At 52.0% G+C, this 20,571-nt stretch overlaps 2 protein-coding genes and 1 long non-coding RNA gene across 3 annotated transcripts; all 3 read left to right on the forward strand.

The window, feature by feature from the left end:
- The first annotated feature begins 1,762 nt into the window (after window positions 1-1,762).
- LOC143173398 (sucrase-isomaltase, intestinal-like) lies at window positions 1,763-10,685 on the forward strand. Its single transcript, XM_076363620.1, has 8 exons — window positions 1,763-1,918; window positions 5,047-5,195; window positions 6,197-6,281; window positions 6,426-6,482; window positions 7,097-7,221; window positions 7,643-7,731; window positions 8,435-8,484; window positions 10,635-10,685. The coding sequence occupies exons 2-8, from the start codon at window positions 5,143-5,145 to the stop codon at window positions 10,683-10,685; spliced, it is 510 nt and encodes a 169-aa protein (XP_076219735.1). The 5' UTR covers window positions 1,763-1,918; window positions 5,047-5,142.
- A 16-nt stretch (window positions 10,686-10,701) lies between these two features.
- LOC143173399 (uncharacterized) lies at window positions 10,702-11,919 on the forward strand. Its single transcript, XR_012997547.1, has 4 exons — window positions 10,702-10,833; window positions 10,914-11,055; window positions 11,144-11,314; window positions 11,436-11,919. It is a non-coding gene; the product is annotated as an uncharacterized LOC143173399 (long non-coding RNA).
- On the forward strand, window positions 11,917-15,892 carry LOC143173384 (uncharacterized). The gene is made up of 8 exons (XM_076363608.1): window positions 11,917-11,938; window positions 12,114-12,220; window positions 12,675-12,828; window positions 13,053-13,309; window positions 13,518-13,603; window positions 14,003-14,127; window positions 14,654-14,762; window positions 15,299-15,892. Exons 1-8 carry the CDS (start codon window positions 11,917-11,919, stop codon window positions 15,654-15,656), a joined length of 1,218 nt encoding a protein of 405 aa, XP_076219723.1. The 3' UTR covers window positions 15,657-15,892.
- Window positions 15,893-20,571: the final 4,679 nt, after the last annotated feature.

Raw genomic sequence — 20,571 nt, forward strand, 5'->3', positions numbered from 1 at the left:
TAGAGCCAGGGCTCTCTACTATCCTATTTATCTCCCAGATGACCCAATTTATATCCAGTTTCTACCTCTACTTATGAAATCCTCCAGGTAGGTGCCCTGTTTGGCCATCCCGTGGGCCACCCACGCTGACAGAAGGTCCACCTCCAGTCCCAGCACGGTGGCACTCGCGTCCCCTGCTGTTTCCTGGCATTTTCCTCCTTGCCCAAATCCATCCTATGCAACCCAGGAACCAAACCGTCCTTACGGGAAGCTTCTGCTTAGGACCCCCTCCAGCATCGGGGGGGAAGGGGCCACCCTGATGCCGCCCTAAAGATGCAGTCCCTGACCTTGAGCAAAGGTTGTTCCTGAGGACACTGGCGCGAGCGAGTGATGAGGGTCTGCAAAGCTGAATTTCACTTTGCAGGGGCAGATCTTTCTGCACCGGTTTGCAAGCGATCCGAGGGTGCCGGGCTGGGAATTGGAAGACCTTGTTGAAGGGCCAAAATGGAGAGACCTACCCAGAACCAGGAGCTCAGTGTGGGGGTGAGATGTGTCTCTAGGGTGTGTGTGTATATATATATATATATACACACACCCTACATGTAGGGTTCAAATCCTTACTACAGGACACAAAACCTAATTTCCCGGTCCAAAGCCTCATTTTTAGGCTACAAAGCCACAACTGGCTGTGCAAAGCCTCATTTATACAATCCCAACTCTTATTTTCAAAGTCCCAAGTCCTCGGTTTTAGATCCAGACTCTCATATTAAGTTACCAAAGTCTCATTTATGTGGTCCAAAGCCCCATCTTGAAGGCCCAAACCCTCATTTTGAGGGGCCAAATACTGATTTGTAGGGTCTAAACCCTCTTTCTGGGGAACAAAGGCTCGGGTTTAGGGACCAAAGCTTTAGTTGGAGGCTCCAGCGCCTCATTTGTAAGACCCAGGTCTTTGTTTTTAGAGTCCAAAATCTCATTTGATTGTCCAAATCCTTGTTTTTTGTTTCTGACGCCAAATTCTGAGGGTCCAAAGTCTCATTTTTAGGGCCCAAGGCCTCCTTTTTAGGGTTCTGCGCCTCTTTTCTTTTAGAGTCCAATTCTCAATTTTTAGGGCCCAAAGCCTCATATTTCATTTGAAGCCACAATTTTCACTTTTAGCGCCCAAAGCCTCATTTTCAGGATCCCTCCCCTCATTTTAAGGGTCTCAGTGTCACTGGTGGCATCATCCAGGGCTGCCCTTTATCCTTCTCGGACAGCTCTAAGCTTCCACAAAGCACAGCCCTTCTTTCCAGGGCCGGGCTGCCCTTTCGTTCGTTTTACTTCAGCACAAACACTACCAGAGTCTGCGGCCACGCTCCAGTACCTCATCGCACCTCAGCCCCTGCTGTGAACTAACATGGACAGTCACACCGTTGACGCGCTCTCCTGCCCTTCTCTGGACGCGCTCCAGCACCTCGACGTCCTTCTTGTAGCGAGGGGCCCAAAACTGAAGACAGCCTCGGAGGGCGGGCCCTCAGCGCCTGACAGCGCAGGCTGCGGCAGGGGCTGGGCCGGGCCGCCGCCATGACAACCGCCCCCTCCCCCTGGAACGCTCCCCCACTTCAGCCCAGAGCCTTCCCCGGCCGGCACGGCGACAGCCAATCGGCTGCCGCCGCGGGAAGCGCCGCCAATCGGAGCCGGGCGTGCCCTGCCCAATCCCAGCGCCGCTCTCGGGAGGCCGGCAGAGAGGCGGGAAAGCCCTGAGGGGAGGGACCCGCCCCCGGCTGCGGCCCGTGCGGCCCCCGCGGCTTCTGCCGGGCCCCTCCGCGTCCCCGGGGCAGCCGGGGGGAGGAAGGCCCTGGCGCTTCCCGGCCGGTGTCACCCCAAGGAGCGCGGGACCTCCCGCCACGCGGAGCAGCGAGGGAGGCGCCCGGTGCCCTCACGATGTCTGCGGCGGGGGGAGGTGAGGAAGCAAAGCGCGTCCGGGCTCGGCGCCCTCGGCTCAGCCTCAGGCCGCGACGGGAGCCGAGGGGCTCTTCCGCTGCTGGGAGCCGCCCGAGGCAGCTGCCAGGTACCTGCCTGAGCTAGTTCGCCCGTTTGGGGCGGGAGGTGTCTGCTCTGGGACCCGCCTGGGACTCCCCCCAGGTACGGGGCGGCTTTGGCGGCCCTCATCTGAAAGGCGCACGTGTCCGGGGTGGCAGCCCGGGAGCCCTGCCCTGTCGAGACCCCAGGTAGCGTGCCTCCTCCAGGAGGAAGCTCCAACTGCATGCAGCCACCTGGGACTCCGGCTGGGCGGAAAGCGAAGGTGGTTTGCATCTGGTGGAAGGACCCCCCCGGGCCAGGCGGCTGTCTGGGACCGCTGCGAGGTAGCAGCAGCGCAGGTCGGTTTGCCTCATCCGGGAAGGAGCTGACATCCCGCCTGTGCACCGGGAGGGAGCTCGTCCGCGGTGGTTCCTCCGGTGGTTTTGTGTCCTCGTGGGCGAAGCGCTCAGCCTCCGCGGCCGCAAAGTATTTCTAGTGGTGCCCGGCCTGGTTTCTCTGCGCAGAGACCTACCCCCGGTGCAGAGTCGCTGCCCAGTTGTCGTTGCCTCCACTGGCAGGCTGTGATTGTGGAAGCTCTGATGGCAGGTCGCTGACTGGGGGGCTGCAGGGCCCGCTGCCCAAGTTGGTTTTCGGTGGCGTATAGTTAGCTCCGTTTCAGAGGGACTCTGCGCAAAGGGGGACCCAAGTAGATTTGCGTCTGCGTGCGAGTCGCCTCGCTCCTGGGAAGCAGCTGAGGATTTCTCCCTGGTAGATCCCCAGTGCGGCTGTCCCCCCGGAGTGAAAATCTCATCCCAGGTGACAGCCCACTTGACTTGCCAGGCAGTTGCTGGAGCTATTTTAAAATTTACACAGAAACTGCGTTCCCAGGTAGCAGCCTGGGACTCCTAGAAGGTACCTACCTGAAAAGTTTCTCTCCTGTTGCAAGAAGGACCATGGTTAGTAGTGGCTCAGGCTTCCTGCCAGGACTCGCATTGTCTTTTTGGCCACCTCAGGAGGGAGTAGAACTCTTGGGTTCTAGATTCCTCCAAGGTAGCTACCGGTGGAGTTTTGTGTATGCTGCAGTCAGGCCCATAGAATCACCGAATGGTTTGGGTTGGAAGGGACCTCTAAAGGTCGTCTAGTCCAACCCCCCTGCCGCGGGCAGGGACATCTTCAACTAGATCAGGTCGCTCAGAGCCCCGTCCAACCTGACCTGGAATGTTTCCAGGGATGGGGCATCCACCACCTCTCTGGGCAACCTGTGCCGGTGTTTCACCACCCTCAGCGTAAAAAATGTCTTCCTTCTCTCTAGTCTGTATCTCCCCCCCTTTAGTTTCAAGCCGTTCCCCCTTGTCCTGTCGCAACAGGCCCTGCTGAAAAGTTTGCCGCCATCTTTTTCATAAGCCCCCTTGAAGTACTGACAGGCTGCAATAAGGTTTCCCCGAAGCCTTCTCTTCTCTAGGCTGAACGATGCTGGCTGTCTCGAATCACCTCCCTGCCCTCCATGTGCCTTAGCATAGCTTCCAGGAGGATCTGTTCCATGATCTTCCCAGGCACAGAGGTGAGGCTGACTGGCCTGTAGTTCCCCGGGCCTTCCTTTTTCCCCTTCTTAAAAATGGGGGTGATGTTTCCCGTTATCCAGTCAGCGGGAACTTCCCCGGACTGCCCCGACTTCTCAAATACGATGGATAGTGGCTTAGCAACTTCATCCGCCAGTTCCTTCAGGACCCGCAGATGGATCTCATCGGGTCCCATGGACTTGTGCACCTTCAGGTCCTTAGATGGTCTCGAACCTGATGTTCTCCCACAGTGGGCAGCTCTTCATTCTCCCAGTCCCTGCCTTTGCCTTCTGTGGCTTGGGCGGTGAGGCTCGAGCACTTGCCGGTGGAGACCGAGGCAAAAAAGTCATTGAGTACCTCCGCCTTCTCCGTATCCTGGGTAACCAGGTCTCCCGTTTCCTTCCGGAGAGGGCCCACATTTTCCCTCGTCTTCCTTCTGTCCCTGACATATCTATAGAACCTTTTCTTGTGGCCCTTGCCGTCCCCGGCCAGATTTAATTCTCTCAGGGCTTTAGCTTTCCTAACCTGGTCCCTGGCTGCTTGGACAATTTTGCCGTATTCCTCCCAGGCTCCCTGTCCTTGCTTCCACCCTCTGCAGGCTTCCTTTTTGTGTTTGAGTTTGTCCAGGAGCTCCTTGTTCATCCACGCAGGCCTCCTGGCGTTTTTGCCTGGCTTCCTCTTTGCTGGGATGCATTGCTCCTGAGCTTGAAGGAGGCGATCCTTGAATATCGCCCAGCTTTCTTGGGCCCCTCTTCCCTCCAGGGCTTTGTCCCATGGCACTCTACCAAGCAGATCCCTGAAGAGGCCAAAGTCTGCTCTGCTGAAGTCCCGGGTAGTGAGCTTGCTGTGCGCCCTCTATGCCATTTTTACGTAAACGCACCACATCTGCAAGAAGAAAATCATTATTTTTCATGTGGTCCAATTCTACTTAAACATACCAACTCTACAAGACTAAAATAGTTAGTATTTTTTTACACGCATTTCCCAGCAAATCAGAAAAGGGACCAGTGGAATGAGATTCCCGAGTGTCTGAAATTCCTGTACTTTGCCCGCTTCCATAGAATACTGTCTTTCTTTTCAGAATAAATGAAAAGAACTGTCTAAATGCAGGAGACTGTACTATAGGGAGCTGTAAAACGAGAGAACTGGAAAAATGGCAATAAGGGAAACAGCATGTTTCTCCTCGTGAGAGCTTTAGGTCGAGCGGAGCAGAGCTATTTGTCCTCCCTTAAAGAACAGAGAACTAAATAAAGGTACTCTAAATTAGAGGAGAGCAAGGAACTTGCAAGGCTCCACCCAGATCTCCTCAGCTATGCTTCGCTATGTCGATTTTGAGGCATGTTTGACAGTTACTGCCACTACATTACACGGTCTTAGGGGCAATAAGATGAAAGAAAAGATGCTGAAGGTGAGGTCCGTTGTAAATATGAGCAAATTCTGTTTTATTCCCCGTCTCTTCCAAACAAAACAATCCCATCTGAATAACAAAAGACTCTTCTCTCTTGTTTAGAGGCAAGATCCTGTTGCCTGGAATTCCACATTTGAAGACATTTCCAGGAAAGTGCTAAATATAAGATACACCCTCTTACCTTATTTGTACACGTTAATGCACGAAGCCAACGCTCACGGCAGCACCGTCGTCCGCCCTCTGCTCCACGAGTAAGTGGGGTCCTTCCTTCCCCGTTCATAATGAATTCCTACTGAAGTCCCTGGGGTTTCCGTCGGCCTCCTAGAAAGGTTTTTCCCTGTTACAGCAATTTTTCTCTTAAAACCGGCGAGGGATGGAGAATACGCACATTGAGCATCGGCTCGCTGTGATGCCTCAAGGGCTCCGTTCCCCATGGTGCCGACTTTTTTGTCTTATCTAGAAACATAATTCATATATCAATTTTGAAGCTCATTCTCATCATCCCTAGTGGTATTCAGCAAATACCTTCTGCCTGGTGCTGGATATACGCTGGATATACGCTGGATATATTTTTGTTTTTAAAAAAAGACGTTTTTAGAGACGTGAGCCTTCATTGGTACCTGGTCAGAAGGGGCGATACGTGCCAAAGGCTGATCAATGCCTTAATGTTAAAGGTGAAGCCTAATATCTAAAAATGCTTGTCTTCCACTAAACCCCACTGACTTGTCAGCGTGTCATCCCGGCCTCATTTTGAGTAATCTGAGACTTGATCCTGACAAAGCGCCTGTCAAAAAATAAGCAGCGCAAATCAGAAAGTAATTGGGCCACTACTTAATTTTGCTGTTGCTGATAGCAAGCAAAAGTGTTTTTTTGTTTTGTTTTTTTTTTAAGTTTTGTGATCTAAATATCCTAAATAAAAATTCTAGTGCGTGCGTAGGTATAGGCCAGCAAACGTGAAGCAACAGCAGACGTGAAAATTAAGTAATAGGTGGCATTGCCCTGAAGATTTTCACTTTAGGATCTTAATACACTCTTGACAAGGACTAAGTGATACATTTGTAAAAAAAAGGGATTAATTTTTGACCCTTATTATCTATTATGAATAGATAGGTAATAATGTTGCCTGTTACTAGTGGTAGCATGCTCGCGGCTGAGGAAATGGTAGTTTTACTGAGAAAAAAAGGCTTCAACAAGGAAACACTTTGGGAAAGGTTGACCCCGAGGGTTCGGCCGCTCTTTTGTTACTTTGCAGGTTTGTGAGAGACAAAACGACATGGGAAATACACAGGCAATTTCTGTGGGGACCGGCACTGCTCGTCAGCCCCGCGCTGGACCAGGTGAAATAGCAGGAATAGAAGTATCAGAAAAGTTGGGGGAAGAAATGAGAAAATACTAGAAACGGATGAAAATATTGGAAGAGATTTGAACTAAACTGTACTTTCTGGCTTTAATAGACCTAAACCAAAAGTGTGTCGTTCCAGGGTGCTGTAGCGGTGAAGGCTTACCTGCCGAATGCCCGCTGGTATGATTACCACACAGTGAGTAATTTTAAAAACTCTAGTATATTTATTTTTCCTACTATGGAAATGATTAGGAAAATTTCCATAGTATCCACCGTCACAGGTGTACGGCGTGCTGGGGTGGAGTGTGACTCCACCACCTCTGTTTTACCAACACGTGTCCAGTAGGAGTTTTTAGCGATGTAAAAAATTACATCTTGGCTAATTTGTTTGCTAATCACTTTGTGGTAATGTAATCCTGTTCAACATGACCAGTAAAAAGGTGGAATAACAGCTGTAACTGAAGCGCTTCCATGTTTGCTTTTTTTGAACCCCTTCAAGGATGCATAGAACTTCTTTTCTAGGAATGATGGTGTGGAGGAAGACAAAAGTTTTAAACAATTTTTACGGCCTCAGGCTTTAAAAGTCACTCCGTTTATCAAGTGTTGTGTAATGGGTTTATATATGCAGAATTTCAGATTGTAATCTTGAAAACACATAGTTCTGCACTAAAGAAGGATTGGCACTGACAACTTTCTTAGTATTTATGTATTTATAAACTTTCATTCTAAAAAAAAGCTTAAAATGGAAAATTCAACAAAGAGACCAAGTTTTATTTGGGTTTGGTTTGTTTTTTTTTTAATCATGAATAGGGTGAGTACCTTGGCTTTAGGGGACAATTCCGAAATTTACCATCTCCTTTGGAACATATCAACCTCCATATCCGAGGCGGCTACATCCTCCCTCAGCAAAGCCCTGCTAATACTACATTTTACAGGTATGACTACAATTTAATGTAACATTTTTTTGCTTTTTGGGGGCGATATTTAATTAGTGGCCTGGCAAATAAATCGCCTATTAGTGACACGGCGCCTGCATTTGTCTGGACTCCTTATTTTCAACCTGGGAAAAGCCCAATTTTCTGGTTTAATGTACACTGTGCTCGGAAGCATTTCCCATTTGGTATAAACATGAGCAGTCCTGAGAGAATCAGGAAGTATGGCAGCACGTCAACTTCATGGCAGGTTTTTCTCCTTTTTTGGTTTCCTCCTTTAATGGTAACGCTATGGATCGGGGAAGGCTGGTAACAGAGCTCAGTTAAGTTGTGTACAATGTCCGTAATAGAAGTGATATTGTATTACCTATGTTGAGAAAGATAAAATGCAATTACCCCAGACAAATATTCTTTTCTTCCATAGCCGAAGAAACCCGTTGGCGCTCACCGTTGCTTTGAATGACAGTCAGCTTGCAGCAGGTCAGCTTTACTGGGATGACGGGGTGCGCATTGGTAAGTACAAAGTTTCTTGTTTCCACGCTAAATTAACTAATTCAGAGTCTACAATGCATAAACGTCGCCTCTCTCTAGCTCAGCGCATCGCTGACACGAACAGTTAATGTTGTATTTCAGGATTAGTCCGTAATTGTGCAACACGGCGTAGGAAGCAGGAGCACAAACCAGAGAGAAAAAAAATTACAGTAAACCGGTTACACTTAACTAATTAAACTAAAATTACAGTAAAATGTAAAACAGTAACACCGCTAAAATGTAGAATGCTGGCACAGTAGTAACCTAATGTTGTTATTTAGAGAATATATATTTTGCATGAATTCAGCTGTGCCCTGGGCCTAGGACAAGGTATAGAATAAGGATTTGTTCTCAAACCTGTGGGGAACCTAACCACAGGTGAAGTGGGAAGCTTTAACTAATTTCCTCGATATTAATAAATTCAAATGGTCTTCAGATAAGACGTATCTAGCAGTCTCTTATCCTTTACGCCTGCAGTGTATTATCCTTGTAATAACGCTAAGCTGTCCCCTGAGATCATCGCAAGGAATGCACAAAATTGTGATTTATCTTTTTTTTTAACATACCAACACATTGCAGGAAGTCCGCACGAGCTATACTACACGCAGCACAATTCTTCTATTTAACTTAAAAAAAGAAAAGGTGACCAGCAAATACATTTTACTTCATTCTTTCTTTTTAACAGATGCGTATGAAGAGCGTGTATATCTGCTGACCTCATTTACTGCTAATCGGGTATGTCACGGTACCTCGCTGGTTTTGAGTACCCGGGGTGATTATTGTTGTATGTTAACTAAGGTATTTTAATTTGGCATTTTTTTTTTAATGTTTCGATATCCCCACACGCTACTAACCCTTTGTGATGGACCAGCTCTTAGCCAGCGTTGTGAAAACCGTTGCAGGTCTCTCCGTGTTACTTTTTTTTTTTTTTTTTTTTAATTAATACAGGCAACATCACACCCCAGATGGATAAACGAATTTTGCAATAAATGGGGGCAAGTAAATTTACTTCAGCAGGGCACCTCCCCGCACGTGTATTTATATTCAGTGGCTGGCCCAGCCTGAGACCTTCAAGACAGGCGTTGGTTCAGATTTGGTCCCTGCACGTCGGTTTTCAGTAAGTGAGGAGGAGGTTTTAACATTAACTTCAAAAATTAACGTTAAGCAAAAAATCCCAGACATACCCGTTCACAACTTCTCCTTCTATATATGAAGGAATTTAGGAGTGTTTTGTGTCCGGGCTGCGCTATAATGCCGTGAATATAGTTAAGTTGTATTGAGAACGAATTTAAGCTGGCTTCAGAGGGTATCTAGTTTAGCTTATCGCTGCGTTTCTTGTATATTCCTGCCGTTATAATTTCTCGTCGTTCTGAAAAACGCCAGTTTTTTTCAAAAAGGATTTGTAGAAAACGAAAGCGCGTATCAACGCAGAAAGGCAATAAGGCCAATATTTTGCCAGCGGTGTGTTCCGCATCATTTTTGCTCATCATTCCCATGTAAATGAATACATTTCAGGCAAGCAGCCCGTGCGTATTTTACAGCCTTGCAGTTAAGCGTAGATATCCACGTAGGACACAAATGTACTTGGACAGACTAGAAAGAAGTGACTGTACACAAAATCTACCCCATCTGGAATACAGTCACAGTTAGAGCCAGGAAAGTGCTTTCAAATGGTTTAGAAAGGTAGGGGCAGCGATCGCCAAAGATTTTGACTACGCATCCCCAGCAGTAAGAGTTTTTGAGCGCCTCCCCCCAACATACGCATCTTTATTTATAAATTATATACATATCTAGGTATAGAAAACAATTGTGCTACCTACTGTTATGTGCATCACAAAGCATACACAGAGACAGAAATTTAAAAAGGTGGGTAAAGGTGAAATAGATACTACGATAAAAATATTTTAACTTTTATTTATTAATAGTAATAAACCATTTTCTTCCCACACCCCAGTGGATTTGTTTTGCGCTCCACTGCACTAGAGGATGGTATTTTCCGCTGCCATTATCAAATCTCCACGTTAGGAGCCCGAGGGAAAAGCAGAGAAAATCTAGTTGGGCAAAAATGGTTTAGTTTTCGTTAAGAGCTGTTAATTGTTTAAAGGTTGCAGCAGAACCTTTGAACAGAGGCTGGTGTGGAGTTATTGACTCCGTTTGTGACTCTTTTTTATCGTTGTTCTTAATTTTTATCATTATTCTTCAACACAGAAGCTCGACCGTGGAGCAGTTGCTGTGTAAGAAAGTCAGCGATTAGTGGTGCTTGTTATAATGATTGGCATTTCCAGCGTGTCAGCTTTAAACTTTTTGTTTTAAGCCGTTGAATAGCTGGAATTAAATTAGACGGTGATTATACGGACTATGGGTTTAAAAGAAATGCTTTTTATATGGCAATAAAAAAAAAGGTGTGTTGTTTCATTAGTTTTCCAGGTGGCCAAAATGTTGTTGTTTTGTCCTCAGTGCTCCGATTTCTCATTTCTTTTGACTTTCTCAAGGAATTGGACGTAAACTGCTAAGGGAGAAAAGGGTTTTTCTGCTATTTGCAGTTGTAAGATTACATAGTAATCGCCCATTGTCCTGCTCTTACAGAAAGCTGGTAAGGAAAAGCGTAATTAGAGCGGTCTTAAATCGACCGATAATGAAGAACGCAATAAAATAACTGTATAATTACATTATATCTGTATAATTCTATCACAGCGGAGCTGCGTGGGAGCGGCGCTGGGATCTGACCCAGCAAGTGCCATCTCTGGGCAACTTAAAGGATATTCTCTGCCCGGAGACCTGGTGGAATTGGGCACAACCTAAAGAAGTTGTGAATCCGCTATCTGCCTAAACTCAAGTCAGCTGGTCCAAGAAATGTGCCCCGATTCACACTCCTATTTTGCTAGGTCTGGAACGACGAGTTTCGCAATCCATCGGAAGCATTTTTGCCGCTGTAAAAGGCAATTTAAAAAAGAAAAAAAAGGAGCAAAAGGAGCAAAACGCCTGCAGGACCGGAGCGATAACCAGGGGACGCACAGAGATCTTGCCACTGAATTCAGTAGTTTGGGAAACTTCAGGGGATTACAGGAAAACGAGGGAAAAAAGGTCTGAATTATGAAAACCATTGTTTTAATCGTTTCTTATGCTGCAGAATTCACATCAGGACAAATTTCTTTAATATTCAGCACCTCATTGGTAGCGGAGGAGTCTGCAAGAGATCTGCGAAGGCGGAGGAACGAGGAAGATCAAAGCCTCCAACGTTTGGAAAATGAAGAATGATAGAGAGATTCGTTTATTTATTTTTAAATTGAAGAGGAGGGAAAAATGGTAAGCCTCAAGTGGGCTGAAAAAAGCGTATTCGGACAAGAAACTGCCCAAGGATAAATCGCTAATTTTCTTTTTCCTCTTCCTTCAGAATATTTGAGAGAGAAAGGTTTTGCGCCGTGGTTAGGCTGAGCCGAATAACGTGAAGTTTACCTGAATTAAAATTTTGGGGGTGACCTCAACCGTCCGGGCGGTGTCAGTATCGCAGAATGGTGAAGCGATCCGATCCCCTCGCGCTGCGTCCCACGAGGGCCAAAACCGGGTAAGTCGACGGTTTACGGGCAAATCCTGTCGTTGCCGTTAGTTCCGTGCTCTTAACCGCTTGGGGGTTCACCTCTTGGCTGTAATATAACTTGTATCTACGATTCTTTGGTTCTGTGAAGGGTCTGTTTGTGGCAGCTGGGGTAAAATAAGGATTTTTGCCCAGCGTGGGACGGCCAAGCGTATCCCGCCGGGGCTGATCGACAAGAGCACGCAGTTTCCATCTGCGCTCTCTGCCGGTTCGAGGAGAATGCGCAGGATTACGGGGCTGGGCCAGCGCGGCCGTACGTCGGCTGGACGGTGTGCACGGAGGAAGGAGCCGACGGCAGCCCTGGTCACAGCGAGCGGCAGGTCACTGGCGTGTCACAGTGGGCGGCAGAGCCAGCGGCGGCCACGTCACCGTGGTGTCACACTGGTTCTGTGACACGGCCGCGCAGGGCTACAAAAGGGGCCGCCGGGACGGTGGGTCCCGCACCCTGGAGGAGCGTCCGTAGGACGAAGGCAGGGATGAGCTCCCACAGGGCTGTCGCTGCTGAGGAGCAACCCTTGAGCGTGAGGCGGATCAAGATGGACTTCTGGGACGGGATGGAGCACGCCTTCATGATGCCCAGCATCACCACCAAAGGTACAGGCATCCACAGCCACCGCGGGAGTGCTTACAGGACCAACGGTTGTAGCGCTGTGTGGGTGAGACTCGGCAGTGCAGCCATCGCAGGGGTGTTTCCATCTGGGGCCGGGGACATCAATGTCACTTTACATCTGGCAATGTGCCAGAGCTCAGGGGGTGTTGGAGGGTTGAGAGCTGGCAGACGCAGAGCGCAACCTGGTTTTCCTTTGCTTTCCAGAGCGAACCGCCGTCTGGGACGCAGTGGCTGGCTACGTTCAAGAACAGCTCCTGCTGCACAAGGTGGGGCGACACCCGCATCCTCTTAGTCCACCCAGGGGAGTGGGGAGTCCCCACGGGCCTGGGGCATGGCCTGCAGTTACTTTTCCCTCCTCAGAAAGCAGGAAACTCACCCCAAAAGTCCCCGCTGGGGGACAAGCAGGGCTCGTGCAAGGGTGGTATCACCTCCGGCAGGTGGTATTGTACCGCAGGGCTGATCCCGGTCGCTGGAGACCCCTGGATGCCCTCGGGCTGCTTCTGCCCTGACTCCAGCACTGCTTTTTTGGGGCAGGGGAAAGGGAAGGAGAGGGCTCGGCAGCTCCTCCTTAAAGCTCTCCCCACTGCCCTGGCTCGCGTCTCTGAACAGCAGGAGCGGGCAGGGTCTGGTCCAAAGCACCGTCCCTGGACAGGGCCACTCCCAGCTCTTCCCTCCAGCCAGTCCCTCACTCTGCAGCCCTTGCCTTCTCTCCTGCTCCAGGGAGTCCGAATTCCAACCCTCGGCTCCTTCGACGCTGTCCCCCAGTGGATCCAGGCTGGGAACGAGGCGGTGATTATCCAGAGGCCTGTCTTTCGCCTGGCCAGGAACCTGGCGGTTGTCCACAACCTGATGGACGACAAGGACTACCTGCCCGGTAAGACGTCGGATTAAACCCTGGCTGGCTGCAGGGTCGTTTCATCCCTGCCCTGGGTCTGAGATGCTCTGCTAAAGCAACTCCCTCTCTGCAGAGCAGGCCCAAAAATGTTTTTTTTTTTTCCTGGGGGGGGCGATGCGATGACTGCAGTAAGCAGCCCTTGGGAAACGCCTGTGGAAAGGCCAGTGGGCGAGCGCCTCCATCCCCTTCTTGTGCTTTTCCAGGCGATAAGGAGCTGGAGCCTCTGAAATACGCCAAGGTGGCCACGGACGCCTCTGTGTCCCGGCGAAAAGTGGAGGGCTGCATCCTAGGCGTCACGTCCCTCCTCTCTCACTGCCTGGGGAAGGGGGCGAATGTTGCCCTCGTCCTGAGGAACGTTGGGGTGCTCCTCATCGAAGGCAGGAGAGTGGAAATGAAATTCTACTACGACTTCCTGGAGACCTTGTCCGGGAAGAAGAACCTGGCAAAAGCTGTTTTCAAGGTGAGCGTTTCAGTTTTGCTGTGGCGCGGGCACTCCCACGGCGGTGTCGTGGCGCTGCCCACGCGTGGCCCGGCTGGGATGCGGTCATCCCACTTGAGCGAGGCGAGAGCTACGGTCCTAACAACTCCCCCTGCCTCGGGCTCCTCCGATTCGGAGCGCCTCGGCCGTGCAGAGGGCATCCTGCCATCTTTGTGGTCCTCCCTTGCAGGTCCCCTGGCTGCTGGACATGCTGGTGTCCCGGGTGGCACCCGTGGCCTCGCTGAGTGTTTCCGGCCGCGTCATCCTCTTTCCCGAGTGAGTACGTTGGCGGCTGCAGCCGCTGGTTGGTGCAGACGCTCAAGGTAGCATTTGCTCCTTGTGACCACGGATGTCCTCCCATGGGGACAACCAGGCAGCGGCTCTTGTTGGCGTCCCCAGGCTGTAGTCGGTCCCACGAGGCAGATCTGATGGGAAAGACAGAGGAATTTAGGCAACATTTTCTTCCCGTGGCGGCCAGGGCTTCTTTGCCAGGGGACTCCATTTCCCAGGGCTGTCCTTGCGGGTGGGGCACGGTAGACGTTGGAAAAACACGGTAGACTTGGGGAAAAGAACGGCCTTTACGGCCCTTCCAAAGTCTGCCCGTCAGCAGGTGATTGCGGCGAGCGAGTGCTGGTGGTGCTCTGGGTCACGTCGGCGTCTTCTCCTTGTTGCCAGGTTTGAAACGGAGCTTGTGGCCGAGCCGCTGCCCAGGCCTCTTCTCAAGACCTCGAGGCGAGTCCCCGGCGGGGACAAGCAGATGAGAAGGGAGGGTTTGCCACACCTCGGGCAAGGCACAAAAGGTAAAGCAGCTCCCGGCTCCTTTCCACGGCACGGGCAACCAAGTTCTGTCGTCGGGTGGGGAAAAGCACCGGCGTTGCGGGTCAAAAGGCTCCGACTTGGGCCAAAGCTTCATGCCAGCTCGGCCCAGCCTTTTCTCCCGACGACTCGTCGGCTTCACCGAAACGGAGCCCTGGGGTGGGACGTGCCCAAGGGTACGGTGGGAGGATGGTGATCCAAGGCCCTCTCCTCCCCCCTCAGAAGTGACCCCACCAAAAGTGTCCCTGTCACCTCCCCGGCATCACCCAGCCCCCTCAGTCCCAACCCGGGCGCTGATGAGGCGATTGCAAAAGCACGTTGGAAGTGGGGAACCGGGGCAAGCGCCGGTGCTGGGGAGGGTGCCGGGCCTCTGGAGACAGCGGATGGGAGGGGGAGCAGAACGGCCCTCTCGGATGCTTTGGAAAGAGGCCTGAGCAGCGCTGCCTGTCACCGGGGCCGGCAGCGTCCCGGCGACGCTCTTCTGACGAGGTCTCTCCTTCCTGTTTCCAGTGGGATTCCCTGGTTTTCCCTTTCCAGCTAGTCCAAGCTCGAGAAATGATGAGATACCACCGTTCTGGGAAATCAGGGGGAAGAGGAGGAGGAGAAGCTCTCGGGTCAGGTGAGGCTCAGGGCTGGCGTCTGCACGGGCTCCTTTTGCCCAGAGAGGCGGTCACTGCCCCATCCCGGGAAACGTTCAAGGTCAGGTTGGAGGGGGCCTCTGAGCGACCTGATCTAGTCGAAGACGGCCCTGCTCCTCGCAGGGAGGCTTGGACTAGACGACCTTCAGAAGCCCCTTCCAACCCAAAGCCTTCTGTGATTCTGTGATTTCCTGACCCGGCAAGAGCCCGTTGCCCAGCCCCAAACACTCGCCGCCCAACAGTGGTGACGGCAGCGCCCGGAGGGGCGGGATGGGGCTGCCGGGAGCCCCCCGTTTTACAGAGCTGCTTCCTCTCGGACCCTTCAGGAGAGCCCCAGCGTGGCCTCCTGAGCTGTGCACGGGGACAGCCGTGCGGCAGCCGAGGGTCCTGGCTCAGGGGGTTTCCTCAGCCGAGCCGCCGGCGGCTGCACAAAGAGGCGCGTGGCTCGCGAGGGCGGGATGTGGCGACAAACCCATCGACCTCCTCAGGTTAGACCTCTCCCATTGTGTCCTTCCAGGCAGCGGCGGGTCATCCCAGGCGGTTCCTCTGGAAAAAAGCAGCCTGCGACCGGCCAACCCAAGGGCAAACCCGCGCCCACCGGCCAAGCACCAAGGCAGAGCCGAGCGCAGGCAGCAGAACTTCAGAGCTACGGAGGAGGAGGAGGAGGAGGAGGACTAGTGGAGAAAATCCTCGCTGAAATTGCCACGACGCAGACGGCGAAAGCCAAGCCCTCCCACGCTCAGGAAGTGGCGACCTTCGTAACACCCGTAATCGCCGTCTTATCGGTAACGAGCTCTGAGGCCAGCCTGCGCGAGGAGCCCGCCTACGAGGTTCTCAGGCAGCCGCTGCCGAGACCAAGATGGAGAAAACTGTGAACTTCAGTCCTGAGAGCTTCTGGCCAGTACTGGAATAACCTCAGAAGTCTGTATTCTGGATGCGGAGCGCTGAGGCCCGCACGTTCGAGGCACCCCTCGACGAACACCTCTGTTTTGGTGCAAGTGGCTCGAGGCGATGCCTTGCGCTGAAGACGAGCTCAGCGCTCCCTCGGCTGGAGAGGCCCCACCTGGAGGGATCGGGGAAAAAGAGATGAATAAAAACACAGAGAAGTTGCAAAAGGGCGTTGACTTTTTTTGAATTGTTCGCAACCGGAACGGGGGAGAAGGGTTTTTTACGGTTGGCTCCGAGATCAGCCGAGCGGGGCCCTGGAAGCGGGGCCATCTGAGGGACCTTCCCTCGGGACCTCTTCCATCCAAAGGACCTTTTCCATGGCCGCTATGGAAAGGAAGGTGGTTTTGGGGGCAAGAGAGGGCAACCAGGCACTTGGAGCAATGTTGTGAAGAACTGAAGATCCCTGGAGGGGAAAGGAGAGGATGCAAGTGCAGCTGGGGAGGCATGGAGGGCGCGTACGTGCAGGGGCAGCGGAGGCCACCTAAGCTTACGCCCAGGGCCATAAGGGACCGGGGAAGGAAAGAGAGCAAGGCTGAGCCCAGCTCCGCTGGCCTGGACTTTCTATTTCCACCTGGGGTAGAGCCAGGGCTCTCTACTATCCTATTTATCTCCCAGATGACCCAATTTATATCCAGTTTCTACCTCTACTTATGAAATCCTCCAGGTAGGTGCCCTGTTTGGCCATCCCGTGGGCCACCCACGCTGACAGAAGGTCCACCTCCAGTCCCAGCACGGTGGCACTCGCGTCCCCTGCTGTTTCCTGGCATTTTCCTCCTTGCCCAAATCCATCCTATGCAACCCAGGAACCAAACCGTCCTTACGGGAAGCTTCTGCTTAGGACCCCCTCCAGCATCCCGGGGGGAAGGGGCCACCCTGATGCCGCCCTAAAGATGCAGTCCCTGACCTTGAGCAAAGGTTGTTCCTGAGGACACTGGCGCGAGCGAGTGATGAGGGTCTGCAAAGCTGAATTTCACTTTGCAGGGGCAGATCTTTCTGCACCGGTTTGCAAGCGATCCGAGGGTGCCAGGCTGGGAATTGGAAGACCTTGTTGAAGGACCAAAATGGAGAGACCTACCCAGAACCAGGAGCTCAGTGTGGGGGTGAGATGTGTCTCACTGGGGCGTCTGTAGTGTCACCCCATTGAGCTGAGCTTTACAAGCTAGGCCTTTCTACAGAGGGAAATCATTAAGCCAACGTACTCAATCAGGTCAGAGGGACATCAAGAGGTCTCCAGCCCAACCCCATGCCCGGAGCAGGCCTCACCCGGCTGGTCCGGGTTGTTCATAGTGGAAGCTTGTCACTCCCGCGGTTAGATTCCCACTGCCTCATTTTAGGGCCAAAACCTAATTTCAGGGTTCAAAACCTCATCTTCATTTCCAAAGCCCCATTTTTAAGGCCCAAACCCTCCTTTTGAGTGTCCCAAGTCTCATTTGTTGTTCTTAGTGGAAGCTTGACACCCCTGAGGTTAGCGATTCCACCAGATCTACCCACCCTTTGGGTAAAACATGTTTGTTCTGACATGTGATTGGAGTTGTGCGTGTCCCACCTTGTGCCTGTGGAACCTGTGTGGGTGCTTCCTTTCATACTGATCCCCAAAGTTTCCCACCAAGAAGGAAACATGGTTTAATTCCTGGGCAGCAGACGGGCAATGCAGCAGCATGGCTGGTAGTCGCTGGCACCTCTTTTCCAACAGGTGAAACATTGTCCCAGTGCTGAGGACACCTGAAACGGGCTCAGTTTAGGTACAGGGAAATCCTGTCAGCCTCCTTCAGCATGTCAGTAATGGGATTTGGTGCCCGTGGAGCTTGGGGGTGGGGGGTGTCTCTTTGCTTCAGGACCTTCCTGTGGGCTTCCGTCTCTCGGGACGGACGTTTCTCTTGCCCCCCTGGCCCCATCTCCGCCTTTTCCTCCTCTGGCTTTTGCTTGTGCGGAAGACAGGGAATGCCAGGCTTGGGAGTGCCCAAAGGCTGCCCAGGCACAGAGACCGGGCTCAAACCAGATGGCTGACAGAGGGGTGGTTTCCCTGGGCCCTTTGGCAGGATTTGCCCTTCTGTGCTTCCTCATTTTTAGGATCAAAAGCCACTTTTTTTTTTTTAAGGTCCAAAGCTACATTTATAGAGTCTGAAGTCTCATTTTCAGGCCCAAAACGTCATTTTTAGTTTCCAGAGTCTTAGAGTCCAAAGCACCAATTCTAGGGCATGAAGACTCATTTTATTATGGTCCAAGCCCTCACTTTAGGGAACAAAACCTCATTTGAGGCCTCAAAGCCTCTTTTTTAGCATCCAAACATCTTTTTCAGGGCTGAAAGCCTCCTTTTTAAGAATCAGTTTCAGATCCAAATCTTCATTTTTAGAATCCAAAGCCTCATTTGTAGTGTTTTAATCCTCATTTGTAGGGTCGAAAGCCTCAGTTTTAGTTTACTGGTTTCGTTTTACTAAACTAAGGCAGGTCCGGCCCTTCCCTCAGGCCTTTCCGGGCCTTGGAGGCCATTTGGGCACGGCAGAGGGGACGGTCCCGCCAGTGCCTGACAGGGAGGAGAGACGAAGCCGGTGCGGATGCACTGCCTTTCTTTGCCCCGGTACGACATCTCCCAGCGTGCTGCAGCACCTTGTGCATGCCCACTGGTGCTGTGGGCTCCGGCGTGGCCGCCATGACGGGGACTACATTTCTTAGCATGCCACGGGGGTCCCAGGCCCGTGCACTTTTTCTGCCAGCTCCTGGGCACCTGCAGTGTGAAAACCTGCATCTTCATGCAGGTCTTTTTGTTTAATCTGATGTAGGATGATGAGCTCATCAGTTTGTGTTTCTGTTTCAGACCACAGCGTTTCCTGCTAGTTTTCATACGGGAAGGACTTGCCCATTTGCAGCCTTGAGTCAGTGGGGAAATTCTCAATGTCTGATGCACAAATAACCGGAAAATGCTGAAAAAACCCCCCTCCAAACAAAAAGAAGAAATTTCATAATCTCTCTGTGGCAGAAAAAGGGGAAAAAACGAAAGTTTCCTTTTGCATGGACATGGCAGGTTGCAGGGGCACCTTAACAGTGGTGGAGCAAGCAAGGAGGTAGATGGAAGGTTGCTCAGACGAAGAGCACCTGGAGCCCCAGGATGGCTGGAAGATGTTGGGCATGTTTCCAAGCTACCAACACAGGGAAGAGACTGGTTTCTCCAGGGACAATTGCCCAGGTAGGGATGGGGACACCTACTAGGGGATAATGGCTCATTTTAGAGTAGCAGGGCCCAAGTTACCCCAGTCCATGTACTCCTTACATCCCCAAGTGCTGTCTCAGGTCCTTCAACCCTTGCCTGGTTCCTCTCCGTGCTGTGGTTTTGCTGTCTCCTCCTGTGTTAAGTGTTTCCTGTTGATTTGTGCTGAAGGGAAGTCACACCCCTGTGGTTTGAGCAATTGCAGAGGGAGAGGGACCGGGGGACAACCTACAGAGGAGATTGGTGCAGGTCCCCCAGGAGAGAAGACACAAGTCCTGGGAGTGCTGGGGACCTGGGAAAAAAATAGGGTCTTTATGAGGTGAGAAGAAGAGCTGTGGTGCAATGGAAGGGTGTACAGGGCAACTGGGAGGGTTTGGAGGACACTGGGAAGGGGTGGAAGAAAGTAGGGGATGGGGGAAGGGCCCGCATTCTGCGAACAACACCCTAACAGTGCCCTGACATGCTATGGGGTTAAGGGGAAGGCTGCTCCCTCCTAATTAATTGTGGATAGCACTGGGTAATTAGGGGAGAGCCTGTGGCTGGGGGCCAGGAGGGATCTGGGTGTACTTGGGTGTGTGGGGTGGAGCATGGACATCTGGGTCCTGGGTGGGTAGGAATGGGGCGGGGGGGGGGACACGACGACAAGGGACAATGAGGTAGGTTGGCGCATCCAGTTGCCCAGGACCCATGGAGGGCAGGGCTGCTTGTGGGGTTGAATGGGGGAGACAGCATGCCTGGGTCCCCTAAGGGGTTGCGGGGGGGCAGAGGGAGCCGGGACATCTGGGTCTCTCCTGGGGAGCAGTTGGGTGCAGCAGGGGCACCCGGATACCACAGTGGTTGCCCGTACAATGGGGGTTGCCCTTACAATTCCCTTCCCAGGTAACCAGGGCCATGAAGGCTCTGTGGTTGATCGCAATGCTGCTCCTGCCCTATGGGCAGCCCAGAGACCTGCTACCAGAAGTTCTTGTGGCAGCATGCGGGCTACCTCATGGCACCAATCCGTATGGGGTCCTGTTATGCAGCATGACATGCATTGCAAGCCCATAGCCCAGTGCCTAAGCCATAGCCCCACTCCTACTCCATCCTGCGCTCCCACCCCATAACCTGTGCCTGTGCCCCCTCGATCCCACAGCCCCACTCCCACCTCCTGCCCAAACACCCATCCCATTGTGCCATCCCATCATGCCACTCCCACTCCATATACCAACCCTCCCCCCCCCCCCCAAAGACCAACATTGACCACACAGGCCCACTCCCACTGCCACAACACCACCAACTCACTCCCTAGTAAACCACAGCCCCCTCACACCCCATAGCCCCCTCTCACCCCACATCTGCACTGTCTCCGCATAAACAAAATCCTACGCCCAAGTGCTGTTTCCACCATCTGGCTTCCTGTTTCTTGGTCCACTCTTTCTCCATAGCATAAAACCTTACCTATAGCACCACTCCAGTCCTGTAGCCTCACTTCTATCCCAGAGCGTAATGCCTGCTCCGTAACACGAATCTTGCTGCATAGACCCACTCGCACCATGTAGCCCAATTCTACACCATGGGCAAGTAATCACCCTATAGCTTCCCTCCCACCGCCTACCTCAAAGCCGCATTCTCACCCCATAGCCCAAAGAATACTTGCT

The sequence above is a fragment of the Aptenodytes patagonicus genome, unplaced genomic scaffold (assembly GCF_965638725.1).
Source record: "Aptenodytes patagonicus unplaced genomic scaffold, bAptPat1.pri.cur scaffold_71, whole genome shotgun sequence".
Classification (NCBI taxonomy): Eukaryota; Metazoa; Chordata; class Aves; order Sphenisciformes; family Spheniscidae; genus Aptenodytes; species Aptenodytes patagonicus.